Source organism: Populus alba, chromosome 3 (assembly GCF_005239225.2).
Source record: "Populus alba chromosome 3, ASM523922v2, whole genome shotgun sequence".
In the NCBI taxonomy this organism is placed as follows: Eukaryota; Viridiplantae; Streptophyta; class Magnoliopsida; order Malpighiales; family Salicaceae; genus Populus; species Populus alba.
Genome location: NC_133286.1, coordinates 14,706,161 through 14,720,622, shown reverse-complemented (window position 1 = coordinate 14,720,622; position 14,462 = coordinate 14,706,161). Strand labels below are relative to the sequence as shown.

General features: G+C 31.9%; 3 protein-coding genes across 3 annotated transcripts; 2 read left to right on the top strand and 1 right to left on the bottom strand.

Moving 5' to 3' along the window:
• The first annotated feature begins 5,544 nt into the window (after nt 1-5,544).
• On the top strand, nt 5,545-8,549 carry LOC118028558 (uncharacterized). Its single transcript, XM_035032178.2, has 7 exons — nt 5,545-5,692; nt 5,918-6,347; nt 6,462-6,631; nt 6,706-6,786; nt 6,898-6,973; nt 7,062-7,154; nt 8,043-8,549. The coding sequence occupies exons 2-7, from the start codon at nt 5,942-5,944 to the stop codon at nt 8,246-8,248; spliced, it is 1,032 nt and encodes a 343-aa protein (XP_034888069.1). The 5' UTR covers nt 5,545-5,692; nt 5,918-5,941; the 3' UTR covers nt 8,249-8,549.
• A 302-nt stretch (nt 8,550-8,851) lies between these two features.
• On the top strand, nt 8,852-11,695 carry LOC118028559 (uncharacterized). The gene is made up of 7 exons (XM_035032179.2): nt 8,852-9,181; nt 10,107-10,166; nt 10,255-10,337; nt 10,599-10,663; nt 10,752-10,785; nt 11,060-11,130; nt 11,340-11,695. The coding sequence occupies exons 1-7, from the start codon at nt 8,896-8,898 to the stop codon at nt 11,428-11,430; spliced, it is 690 nt and encodes a 229-aa protein (XP_034888070.1). The 5' UTR covers nt 8,852-8,895; the 3' UTR covers nt 11,431-11,695.
• Nucleotides 11,696-12,038: 343 nt separating this feature from the next.
• On the bottom strand, nt 12,039-13,014 carry LOC118028560 (uncharacterized). The gene is made up of 2 exons (XM_035032180.2): nt 12,871-13,014; nt 12,039-12,794 (listed from the first exon to the last, which is right to left on the bottom strand). The coding sequence occupies exons 1-2, from the start codon at nt 12,928-12,930 to the stop codon at nt 12,201-12,203; spliced, it is 654 nt and encodes a 217-aa protein (XP_034888071.1). The 5' UTR covers nt 12,931-13,014; the 3' UTR covers nt 12,039-12,200.
• Between the last annotated feature and the right edge of the window lie 1,448 nt (nt 13,015-14,462).

Sequence of the window (14,462 nt, the reverse complement as noted above, 5' to 3'; positions counted from 1 at the left end):
TTACTGTAAATTGTTACACTATTTTCATAAAATTTTCTTTGTTGATTTTATTTTTTTAATATTGAACCGGTTAAAAATTTAGTTTTATAATTTTTTTATTTAAAACACTATGAATTATTATAGTGTTTTTCCACGTAGTATTTTTTTATTATTTTTTTCAAAAATTTTATCTATTTTATTTTTTGGTTTTTTTTCCCTCAATTTTTTTCTATTTTTGTCGCTTTTTTTTCATAAAATTATTTTTGTTGATTTTATTTTTTTAATATTAAACTGATTAAAAATTTAGTATTGTAATTTAAAAAAAAAACATTGTCAATTGCTATAGTGTTTTCCCACGTAGATTTTTTTGTTATAGTTTTTTTAAAATTATTTGTCGATTTTATTTTTTTTAAATATTAAGTTAGTTGAGAATTATAGTTATAGCTTTTCTCACAAAACATCGTGGATTGTTACAGTGTTTCCCCGTATGGTTTTTTTTTATGATTTTGTTCATAATTGTATCTGTCATTTTTTTTTAATAAGGAGTTGGTTGAGAATTTAACTTTGTAATTTTTTTCTTTAAAACATTGTAAATTATTATAGTGTTCCTCCATATAGTTTTTTTTTTTTTGTTATTTTTGTTTTTTTATGATTTTTTTAAAACTATCTTTGTCGATTTTATTTTTCAATATCAAGCTGATTGAGAATTACAATTACAATATATGAAAAAAGCATTGTAGTTTTCCTCATAAATTACTGTGTATTGCTATATTATTTTTCATTTTTTATGTTTTTTTTCTAAAATTATCTTTGTCGATTTTATTTTTTTAATACTGAAACTGGCTGAGATTTATAATTACAAGTAATGCTAAATTATGTGGGGTAAGCACTGTAGCTTTCCTCGCATAACAATGTGAATTGCTATAGTGTTTCTCTACATGTTTTTTTTTTTGTTTTTTTTTTTTTTTTTGTTCTTATTTTTTCAAAAAATTATATTTGTCAATTTTATTTTTTTAATATTTTTTTCATAATTATAACACCATCAAGCATGTTTGTTTCTTAAGCCCATGGTAGCGCACATGCATGCCATCTAGTTTTTTAATATAATTGATGGGGCTCGAGCTATACTCAGGGCATGTCTGGGAATGAATTTCTTTGTTTTTTATCATTAATTTTTAAGTTAATTTTTTAATGTTTCTATTATTATTTTAATATGCTAATTTTAAAAATATTTTTTTAAAAAATAAATTATTTTAATATTTTTCTAAATAAATTTTTTTTTTAATAATTGCTATGAAAACATCCTCTCACATGCACGACTTCTGGCCGGATGAACTTAATCGTGCCCAGGTGATTGTTAAAGCCATCTTAACTATGGCCTGAATCTCTCTCGGGTTTCTAAGACCTAAACTAGGCTTGCATCTCCATGCCATTTCAACACAAGTCAAGGGTATCCTGGTGGCCTAACACCCCTCAGAATGATGACTAATCGGTTCAGCCCTAAAAAGGCATAGATGACCCCGTAAAAGCATCTCCAACCGTAGAGGCAAATGAAAAGGCAAAATTAAAAAAGTATTTTTTTAGCTTTTGCTTCTCTAATTAGGCATTCCAATGCAGCAGCCAACAAAGAAACCAAAATGGCTATTTAGCTTGAGAAGAGCTATTTCTACATGTTCCTGTAGAGATAGCAAAAAAAAGAGTAAGTATTTTTTTTCTTTAAAAGCAAGGAAAGAAACTTGTTTTTGTTTTAAATTTTTTCAAAGCATGAATTTTTTTTTTTTAAAAAAATGAAAATGAAAATTTAAAATATTGATGGTTTTTTTAAAGTTTGAATTTAAATTTACTTTTAAAAAATTAAATTTTTAACAGTAAAATATAAAATTGAAAATTAAAAATATTCATATAAATAAATTTTAAGTTTAATTTTAAATTATATCTTTTAACTTTCATATTATTTCATTAAATTTTTTATTATTTTTATAAATTACTCATATTAATTATATAATTAATAACATCATAATTATATTATATAAATATCTAAATTAGTTACATAATTATATAAAAATGAATTTAACATGAAATATATTAAAATATAAATGGCTTTTCTAAATAGCTTTTTACCATTGGAATGCCATAATCAAAAAAAGCTATATTTATACAATTCAAAAAGCCATTTTATCAATTTAGCTTCTCAATTTGGCTTTTTTGCATTGGAGATGCTCTAAGCCTAATGCATACCACTCCTGGATTAGATTGGGATTATCTTAAGGTTTGGCACAATGATACTTTTAGATAAGTACTGTTTGTTTTATAAAAATTATTTTTTAAATTTTACAAAGATTTGTCAATGAAAAACACTTCATGGTTAAAAAAAAAATTAATTTGATTTTCAATAAAATATTTTTCTTCTGTCTTGGGCTAAAATACTTTTGAGAAGTTATAAAAAATTTAAAAATATTTTGTAATTTATTGATTATATCAAATCTAGCCTTTGATTGTTTTGATCTATATATATCTTGTTTATAAATTTTTTTCAATTTATCCCTTTAAAATTTAAACTTTTTATCAACTATAATTTTTATTATTATTATTTATTTTTCTCTTATTATTTTCTTAAAAAAATTTATCTACTATTTTTGGTCTCTGATTTTTTATTGTTATTTATTATATTTTTAAATAATCTATGATTTTTTTTAATTTCATCATGTTTCAACTTTTTATCTTTTGAATTTAGTTTTTTATTTTTTTATTGCTATTTTTTTTAATAAAAATAATTTATAAAATTATAAGTATTTTTATAATTTCACATTCCTTCAACTTTTGTATATGTTAGATTTTGTCCCCAATCTTTTAATAAACTTGAAAAAAAGTTATTAATAAATTATTTTTTCAGCTTATTTTTAATTATATAGTTAAACACTGTAAAATATTTTTTAACTTATTTATTATAATATTATCAAATATAAAAAAAATAATTTACTTTTTATTAATCTACTTTCTATTAAAATACTTTTCTTAGAAAAATATCTTCCAACAAATAAAAAGCCTTGATGAAAACCCATAGGATAAATCAACCACAAACAAAACTCCCATACCTGTATATTCTATCTACTTGCCACCAACAATACTACAAAAGGCTCTCCACGTGTTCTCCATGGCAAAACTCAGGGGTTAATTATCTCAGACATCCTCCTACTTTTATAATTGTTTTAATATCACCCCCCACATCTAATTTTATTAGCTTGACCCTCCCGCTTGAAATTCATTACTTACAATCAAGTCCCTCTACCGGTCTATCCAATTTGAGACATTAAATGCTCATGTAGACTGATTTGGTAACTCACCGCTCGTCTCTCTCATGTTTCTTTTTATTTATTGAACCATTCTTAATTTCTAGTTATAAAATGAAAATAAAATTTTAAAAACTACACATGAAAATGGTAAAGAGAAAACAAAAGAAGAAAATCGCAACAACAAAAATAATATATTATAATCAAATAAGAACTTGTCATTCTATAGTCGAGAGATTGATCAAGAACAAACAATAATATATTTTCAAATAACCCTGTAAATCAATCAAAAAGCTATTTTCAAATAGTGAAAGATGAGACCCGCATGTTAGTGAATGGTGGGAAAAAAAAAATAGTTATTCAGTAAATAAAAGTTTTCCTTAAGAGTTTTTTTTTTTATTTTAAATTATTTTTTTAATGCGTTAACGTTAAAAATAAATTTTAAAAAATAAAAAATATTATTTTAATATATTTTTTAACAAAAAACACTTTAAAAAATAACATTCACTACACTTCCAAACATACTTTTATAATTAATTACCACTTTTTTTTTTCTAAAAGAATTTCTTAATTACAAGTCCAATTTTTGTGTTCTTTTTTTTCTATCAATAAATAATAAAATTGGACTCAACATCAAATCTCAATTTTATAATTAGATACACATGAACAAAAAATAAATGATATCGGCAAAAAAAAATAAAATTGAAAATAGGTCAAAGAAAAACAATAAAATAAATAATAAATGTGAAAAGGACTGACGTCAGAGCCACGTTAGTATGACATCATAGTAATTAATCACGTAAAGTTTCAGGTTGCCAGCAGATCAAGCATGCAGGGACGTCTCACAAACACAACCACGTATAAATTAATATTAACTAACCTCCACACGGTACTTGACAATTTGACATATTAATTCTATCGGTCTATTTTAATTTCAACATATAAAAAAACGAAGCTACCCTGTTTATAGCTTCATCATTGATCAGATATTTCCTCGGGAGCTTTTATACCGAAAATAAAATTAGTATACCATACAATATCACCCTTAACCTTAACCATTAATTATTAAAAAAATACAAATAAACAAAATATTCTAAATATCGCATGCCCCGCCAAGTAAGCTCACGCAATTCAAATTTCATAAACTAAATTAGAAAAATAAAGTCTAATACTTTTTAAAATATCAAACACATTTATGAATCCCAGGCTTGCGATATTCAATTAAGCCTAGGTAAATCCACCTGAGATTAATTCTATTACGCCCTTAATCCTCATGTTTCAGCAAGAGAAACCCGTGGCATGGTTTTTATGTTCGGAGATTTATTTTTACTTGCATGCCGTATTTTGATATTAAATTAAAAGTTAATTTTACAAAATAAAATTTTAGGTTATTGTTTTAAAAAATTAAAGAAGAAACAAACATGTCCTTTTCCACCTATACTATTCAAGAAATAATTTAAAATTATAAAAAAATTAATTTAAGAAATTAAAATTTTTTAAAAACATTTTTTAAACAAAAAAATTTACTACTTCCTACTTAGTTTTCAAATTCTGGATATGTTTAAAAATGTAATTGTGATTGTTTTTTAAAGTATTTTTTTATCTAAATATATTAAAATGATATTTTTTTTTAATTTTTTAAAAATTATGTTTGAGATTAACGTATCAAAATATTTTAAAATATATTAAAAATTAATTTTTAATAAAAAAAACTTTTAAATTTTTATGAAACGAGATTTATACTGCATATTTAAATATTCTTTATAATTTTACTCACACAACTCATAACTGAACTTTTTACAATGAAGAAGGGTTGTAACGGAAAAAATGAAAAAGAGATTTTTCCACAAGCGACACAAGATTTTATAACAAATTCTAATAAATATTTTTCTCAACTAAAATCTTATAATTATATTTCTTTCATACCACCTTCAAAAGCAAAATAGTTGTTTGAAGAACAAAAATCTGACGCCCACCAAAGAAATTAGAACAGTATCAAGAGGCTATTGGCATTTATTAATTAATGAAATAATTTTTGATTGACTTGTAAATAAAAAATTGATAGCTTGTAATTAAAAGAAAAAACATTACAATTAACATAATAATAGGAATAAAAGCCGTACAAAGATGCAGAAGAAGAAAGGCATGGATTTGCAACGAAATAACGAAGTTGACACGGAAAAAGTTAAAAATAACAGAACCGAAGTGTAGTTATTTTACAACTGTAGCGCCTACAATGTACTTTCACTCATAATAATTTCTCAGGTCATCGCGGGCATACTAGAACCTTCTTCCTCCCTTCCCTCACATTTCCAGAGTCAGTTCAACATTTAAATTCACGAAAAACTTTATCAAAGAGTTCCTGCTTAGGATTTGATTCTCTTCGAATCTCTCCAATTTGTCATCATTAAACCTCTTTGAAGGTACTCTCTCCCCCTCTCTGGTTTCCAGGGTTTTGTATTTTGATCAGTGCCTTGTTGTTTTTTTTTTTTTTTGCATGAAGTGCCTTTTTCTTTCTTAAACAGAATTAAGTGCTAATTATGGTAATTATAAATGTGGCGATGGAAATTATGATCGCTGTACACTTCGATCATTCAAAATTCGGATTTTTTCTTTGAAATTGAATAGCGTTTTACTATTCTTTTCAGGTGTTGTATTGTGTTTGTTTGAAAATGCAAGGAGGCAGGGTTAACAGAGATCCTTTCTTTGGTAATGGTGGCCCTTTTAGTGGTTTTGGGAGCCAGAGAAGTTTGCTCTCTGGTTTTTTCGGTGGAAGGGATCCATTTGATGACCCGTTCTTCACGCGTCCGTTCGGAGGTCTGCTCGAGTCGAGTTTCTTTGGTTCCAGTGGAAATCCTTTCGCTAATATGCATCCATCTCCTTTTGACAACATGCATCCTTCTGGATATATCGAGCAACAAGTTCCAGAGCCGAAGAAATCAAGGGGGCCGATTATTGAAGAGCTAGATTCTGACAACGAAAAAACTGAAGGAGATGAAGAGAAGAAAGAGAATCCTAGAAAACATGGTAGGCGGAGCAAGGAGCCGTTTGTTGAGGATCCAGATGATGAAGCTGAAGGTGAGATGTCTTCTTGTATTATGTGTTGTAGAGCGTGGTATCTTATCTATTTTGCTGCTGATAATGTTGTCAGAGTGCGTAAACAAGTATATATGTTCGTTCTTCTTGTTGCAGTGAGAAAGAGCAAGCACTTGCAGTATAGAAATGATTATAGTAGATTCAATGGCATTGAGTCACAACCCCAAGGACGCAGGTTCACTTTTCAGAGCTCTACTGTCACTCATGGTGGTGCAAATGGAGCTTACTACACTTCGTCCATTACAAGGAGGGCAGGAAGTGATGGAGTGAGTAATTTTATTTTGAGATATGTTTGCAGTTGTTTCTTTAGTTCTGTTATTTATTTGTCCTTGTGGAACAGGTGACTTTCGAAGAAAGCAAAGAAGCTGATAGTGCTACTGGCCAAGCAACTCACAGAGTGTCTAGAGGACTTCACAATAAGGTATTTGCTTGTTCAATATTACAGCTAATGATCGTTTTGATATTCCTACCTTCAACATTTTGCATTTTTGATGTATAGAATGTGTTGCGACATTTTGGATTGATTTTATAGGGCCATAGCTTTACAAGGAAGCTTAAATCGGATGGAAGGGTGGATACAATGCAGACATTGCACAATCTTAATGAAGGTATGTAGTCACGCTATCTATCCTGTCATGATTCATATTTAAGCACCCAAAATGACCAAGTTGAAGCTTGTGATCTTTGTGTTACAAGATGAGCTCTCTGGTTTTGAAGAAGCTTGGAAGGGAAATGCTGGAAAGCATTTGCCTGGATGGACTGGAAGTTTCACTGGCATTGATAACACGGGTAAGTTGCTTTGGCTGCTTTGAAATGCACGCCTTTTCTTGCATGATAAGATGTCTTTCGTCTTAAGATCCCCCCCCCCCCCAATTTTTTAGCAAGCTACTTATTTGCTGTAATCAGGATGTGCAATTGAAGTTTGACAGACATGTGAACATTTTTTTCACTGTATATCGTCTTTTGTGATTCATGTGAGTGGCTGCTGAATAGATGCAGCTCTATAAAAATTGAGTGGCAACTGTGCACATAATCCACATGGGCGTGGTCTTTGATAGACCGGGCATACAAAACTGCCCTCTAGAACATGAGGGTGGGTTCATTTTAGTTTTGTTCCAAGAAGAAATTTGTGCTTGTGCATGCTAATATAGTTCATCTGTATCAGGGTGAGGGAGAGAAGTTCACACTTTACCTCGGTAGTGTAAAGGTATACAAGATCTTTGTCAAATTTCAGCTAGTTCTTATTTTACTGGCTGATAAATCATCCCAATCCATGAGCTTAGAATTATGTGTAGGGTAGTTGTTGTGGTTGAAACCGCTGGGGATATAATCCTGTATATTTAGGTATGCATTTGTACTTGAACTTTGCTTTTATCTTTGTAGATAGTCTGTGTTTGTTCACATGTCTGTTTTCAGATGTAGAAATGCACATAAAAACGGCGTCCCACCAATTAAATAATATGTGCATGTGTTAGATGAATTTGTGAATGTAGCCAACCGATTGTTAATTTGGACTGAGCGGGGATGACAACATTAACATTTGTGGTGACTTCTAACATACATTGGCTGTCATTGCAACAGAGCAGAAAATCTTTTGTAGTTGCAGTGGTTTGGATGTTGTTATATCATTTTCTTGAGGTTTACCTTGCTGATTCGCTGTATAATTTTGAGATATAGGGACTCGCAGCAGTGGACAGAATGCACAGGCAAGAGGAGGAGGCTGGGCTCTTCCTTCCTCCGAAGGATCACAGCACTCTAAGAGAATAGTGCCAGACACCACGGTTGGGGCAGGATCTTCACACATACAGAAGTCGGGAAGGAGGAAAGGTTCATCAGACGTCAAAGACATGAACAGTTATCCTCGATGGAAACCTAACAATTAAGAATCGAGGAGACACATCAAATATGCTTCTAGTGCATTTCCCACTTTTCCATGCTCGTCTACCTGTAGTAGAATGGGGGATAGGAAGTGGTTGTACCTTTTCATTAATCAGTTATATGCATCAGCCGCAGTAGATTAAGATGGTGATTAAAGTTCATCTTACATGATTGCCATCGGTGATTTCTCTATCCATGCATTATTGTATTGAGATATTCACCTTTCTTCCATATCGTATTTTACCTTAGCTTTTGATATGTTAATGATAATATCTCAAAACACTTTTGAGATGATTTCATTGCTAACGAATTCTTCTCAAACTCGTTGATGAGCAGCTTTTGTTTTTATCTTACCACCTTCGTGTTCTGACTTCTGAGATGGGATTGCCTCCTGGCGGAGTCTCAAAGCTAGATTCATTTTAAGGAGTGAATTGCACTGCAAATCTGAATTTTACAAATAAATAAATAAATAATGAACGAAAATATGGCTCCCCGAAAAAAATGGTCAATGTTGCCACGTCGAGGAGGCCTGTGGTCAATCTGGGCCGCATAGCTGGTGAGAAGGCCACGAGCCACTAGATCTAAAATTCAAACACGGCCACAAATCTCACATGTAACAGGTTTCACTCGCTTAAAAAACCAAACAACAAAAATGGCAGTTATCAGAACCTCAACCAACATGATCCTCAAACAAGTTTTCCTCGATCATCTGCTAATACCACCAGTGCCTTCCTCTTCTGTTAGTAGAACATTAGGCAACTTGCGCTGGGCTAACCTTAAAGTACCAAATCGGGAAATCAGCTTCAGCCGGATTAAATGTGCGGCTTCCGATGACAAGAAGGTATCCTCTCGGCTGTCTCAGGTTCAACAGTTACTGCAAGAAGCTGAGGAGCGTGCCAGCGCCGCTGGAAACGAGCCGCCTCCAAAAATTACACTTGGTATTTTCAATCATTCGCTTTGTTTAGAAATCACACAAAGGATTAATCACTTTTTTTAAAAAAAATCTTTTTTAGTTTACGTTTAATTTTTTTTCCTCTAATCTGCAGTTTGCTTTTTAACTGTAATAGACTGAAATAATGAAGACATTGAAGAAATGAAAAGCAAATAGATGGTATCTAGCTCAATTTACTTGCTCTAATTCATCTATCTGGTTAAGGGTTTTTTCCCCGCTTCATTAGTCGTAATTAACCCAGTAGAGCTTGAGACGAGCTTAATTCAACAATCTTAAACTTAATTATTGGTGAAAATAAGTGAATCAAAACTAAATGATTATATAAGTTTAGTAGGGTGGGTTTTCTTTTTACTGTTTTGACTTTATGGGCTCTGTAAAACTCTGGTGATGGCCAGTGCTTTAATTGAAGCACTGTGATAACTGGTTATTGTGGCGTACTAATCATTGATCCTACTTTTGGCCTTGCTGAATAAAAGCCATGCAGAAATGTCATTGGAGCTCGTTGTAGCAAGGTTTCATTGCCTGGCTAAAAATTTTGTTGGTGAAAAAATTATATCTACAAGGAATTTGTTGCCTGGTTAGTACTAATTAGCTAGACTATTGATAATTCATTAAATCTTGGATGAGAATCTACAATGAGAATCTACCCTTCTTGGATTCAATATTAGCTTGATGCTGATTCTGTTGCTTTTTGTAAGTGTATTAGAGTATGTTAAAGAATTATCATTTCAACTCGAAAACTTAAGTTGTTGGGTGAAATCCCAAGATATAATTTATATTATTTTTTAACACATTACCTCAAGTAAAAGCCCTTTATATCTTGGGATTTCACCTAACACCCAATCTTTATGATAAATTCCTGTTCATTGTGTTATGAGTAAATTTTTAGCTCAACTTATATGTACATGCAGACCATGTTAGTGTGAGTTTTGCAAGAAGTGGTGGGCCTGGCGGTCAGAACGTAAACAAAGGTCTGTTCTCTTCCCCTCTGATGTCTTATGATCCCTAATCCTGGGTGTCCTGTGATTCCTAATCCTGGTTTCATAACTGTATTTACAGTTAACACCAAGGTGGACATGCGCTTCAATGTTAAAAATGCATATTGGCTAAGTGAAAGGATCAGAGAGAGGATTATGCAAATGGTAATGTCATCAACGTGTCTGGTTTCACTTTTGTGGTCAGGCAGGAGCAAGATAGTCAGCTCTATATAAGGATCGGTAGGGGTACATGAGACCACCTTAGTACACCCCCCTCTCCCATTGGAGAACTTGAAATTAAATAAATTAGATAAATCCATTCTTTTGGAAACTCAGCTGTGCCTTCTATTAATTCATCTAAATCATCAATGCTTTGTGGTTTTGGTCATGCAGTCTTTCTTCAATATTTGTTCTGTTTATGAACAGGAAAAGAATCGCATTAACAAGGATGGCGAGATTGTGATTTCTTCGACAAAGACTAGAACACAGAAGTTAGTTTCTGTTCCTTGTTTCTTTTCTGTTATCCCTTTTTCCTATTTGCCGCTATACAATTGGTTTGATTCTGCTGCTTTTCCTCAGGGGCAACATTGATGATGCTTTGGCAAAGCTACAGGTATCAAAGATTCTGTGATAGTTTGCTGCTTTTAAATGCAAAACAATCATGCATTGCTTTCTATCATAAACACTATTCATGAGATCGCAGACCTATTAGTGTCTGACACATAAATGAAAGGAGCTTGCCCTATGTTTCAACAATTCTGAACTCGTGCAGTTGATCTAAGCTGTATCACCATGTAACATGCTGTTAAATATTTCCTTTCTTGATATTTCCATCACATTTTCTACCACTGTATTTCTTAGTTGTTCCTGGTTTGATGAGCTAACAGGCAATCATTGACGTGGCTTCTTATGTTCCACCACCCCCTTCTGAAGAGCAAAAGAAGAAAATTGCCAAGATGTAAGTGCTCTGACCATCTGTATTTTCCAATTGCATCTACTCTTTTGCTCTGCTACCTTCTTCCCTTATTTATTTTAAAACCCTTGGTGGTTTCTGAGAAACATCTGGATTTCTCTATGCAACATTCCTTGTTGTCTAATTTGAGTCAGCGTGATTAGATTGTGAAAGCATCAGGATTGACTTTTATTAAAATCTCCATGTTTCAATAGGGCTGCTATCGGAGAACAGAAGCGACTGAAAAGTAAGAAAGCCCTTTCAGACAAGAAGGCTTTTAGAAGAAGTCGGGACAGCTGGGACTAATTTGTTTATTTGTAACCTATCAATCTTGGAGCAATTTTAGTCGACGCCCTGTCACTTACTGTTGTTTAGAGTTTAGGATCATCAGTGCGGTTACATGTTTACTTTGCTCCTTGTACATGTTCCATGGAGGAATATATGTAAAGCATCGATAAATCTGTGTCGTGATGAAAATAACTATGCCAGAAGGCATCAGTTGCTTTGATGACTGGCCATTCTAGGCTATTGAATAGATACAGTATACACACTAAAACTTTTTACAGCTTTAGATTTTGATTCTTGTGGAGTGGTTTCACTGGTATGTTTTCCTGTTCACATTGCATTTGCTATTCGATATTTCACAACTTGCAAAGTCATTAGCACGCTTTCTTCCTGGGAAGAAAAAAGCTAAGCAAATTTATTCCCCACCCTTTGTAGTTCTTTCTCTCAGATAGCTGGTGCGCACGTGTCTGTTTGACATCAAAATTCTTGCGATTCAAAACGACAGTTAATATAAAATTATCGGGTAACAGTATGGAAGTTCCTGTGTAATTTCATCAGAAAATCCCTGCACTATTTAGCGGTGGGGTTACAGAGGAAGGAAGAGGGTGAAAAGAGACAACGAGGCAATATTAAAAAAGAATCAAAAGTAATTAATTTCTCTCTGCTTTTTCTTCTTCAAAGTTTTATCTGTACAAGTAATTGTTTGCTAAGGAAATGGAAAAGAGGCAGGAAAAAGGGAAATTTCTATGCACAAAACTGAAGAACATCAAGATCATTTCCATGGGGATCGATCACTTTCGGATAACGTACTCCTCTCCTGATTGTCTATCAACATGCTTGATCCATCGGCTTTCATCCTTGCCTGAATTACTAGAACTGCCCCCGCCGGTTGCTACATGTGCAATATCCAATCCCTTCCCTACTGGAAGAAATACAGAACGCACAAGTCGTCGCGATCCATCATCAATGACATTTCTCCATATAAAACTCGATCCGTTCCTTGAACTAGCATTCTTGCACACCAAAACTGCTCCCCTGCTGCTCAGCTTTGTCAGCCTCAATACTCTTGCATAATCCCTTTGCCGTGAATCCACCACCAAGAAGTCGATGCCCGACAGCCCCTCCACCACTTCTTCTGCTTCCCCGACAATAATTTCCGGTGACATCCCAGCCTCTGCCATGGCTTCCTCATATTCTGATCTTGATAGCTCATCAGGCACAACACAAACGTGTCTTCCACCTGTGTGGCGGCTGGCTATGGCTAGACCAATACTTGTGGCAAGAATTCCACCTTGTGACCATGTTTCAACTATAAGTTTGGCGTTCCATCCTGCAGCCGTGGCTGAAATAAGCTCAGCCACACTGGATTCTTGGAAAACCTCACACTGCAAACAGATTAAAACCCATGAATATGAATTGCAATTAATTGTGTAAGATAATCAAGAGAGTTGCTTTGCTTACAGATTTGACAGTATCGATGTAGGCCTTTAACGCCGTTTCAGGTGACCAGACTAGCTTCATTCCGTATTCTCTGTTCAAGTTGTGTTTCGCTTTGCAGTTGACCTTGCAGAAGAATTTGATGTATGGTTTGGCCTTTCATGCCTTTTTATTTGAGACAGAACGTGTCCAAGGAAGTGGTTTTCATTGGACCGTTGACATTAAACCGCGCAAATCCAACGTGTGGTGGATTAGGATTAGCATCATCATTAGAATATTACTAATGTAAATTAACCTTGGTATTGGGATCTTTCAAAAGGTCATTTGCTCAGAGGAACGTCTTTTCATATTGTATTTTTTTTATATAAATTGAATTTTATTATTTAATATAGATTTATTATAAATTGTTTTTTTTTATTTTTATTATATAATAAAATCAAAAAAATTAATTCTGACCAATTTATTTTTAAATCATAAGTTTAATGAGTTAATTAAGATAAACCTTATTTGTTACTTTTTTTTTTCATTTGAACCTACTCAGTTAATATGTCATGTCGGGACAATCTCAAATAGTTTAATTTAAAATTTAAGCTAAAAAAAAAATTAAATTTATAATTTTTAAATTTGAATTGTTGTAACAAATTTAATAACAATACTAATGTAAATTAACCTTGTTATTGGGATCTCTAGAAAGGTCAGTTGCTCAGAGGACCGTCTTTTTATTCAGAAATTACTAGTTGTTATTGACAGGTGACATTATTTTTTCCTTTCTTTCTCTCGAGTATTAACACTAACAAAACGCGTAATGTTAATTTATGAGAGGTTGCGGGTTCTAAACGTGGGGCCCAGCACGCGAGATTGTCTCATATCCAAGTGCCCCGTCCATGCCTTTTTTTAATAAGCCATTTAGTATTTTTATTAACTCTTTTTTTTTTTTAATTTCACCTTTTTCATATTGTATTTATATATATATATATAATTTTATTATTTAATATAGGATTATTATAAATTAATTTTTTATTTTTATCATATAATAAAATAAAAAAAATTAATTCCAACCAATTTATTTTAAAAATTATGAGTTTAACGAGTTAATTAGAATAAGATCATCTCGTGCGCATCTACAAGATTACACGTATAAGTCATTAATTCAAAAAGGGTTTGAGTCCCCAGCTGGCAGCCATTGGATTAGCCATGTTGCGCTTTTTTTTTACTAAGCCTATGAAATTTGACAGAGGTCGGGGAAATTCAAGAGGGATAGTCGGTATATAGAAATTATATTTTAAAGTTTTTTTTATTTGATAATATATTAAAATAATATTTTTTAATTTTTAAAATTTATTTTTAATATTGATATATTAAAATGATTTAAAAATATTAAAAAAGGTTTGTTTCTGCTGTTCAATTGTATTTTTTTATTTTAAATTAATTTTTATATTTTTTTAAATTATTTTGATGTGTTAATATTAAAATAAATTTTACAAAATAAAAAATATATTTGAGAAAAAAGAATGGGTGAAAATGAGACTGGTTTCTGGTAGGGAGGGAGGGGGGCTGTTGTTTTTTGAGAAAAACAGAAAAAGGAGGCTTCCAGAAGATGAGGCCAAGGAGGGCAG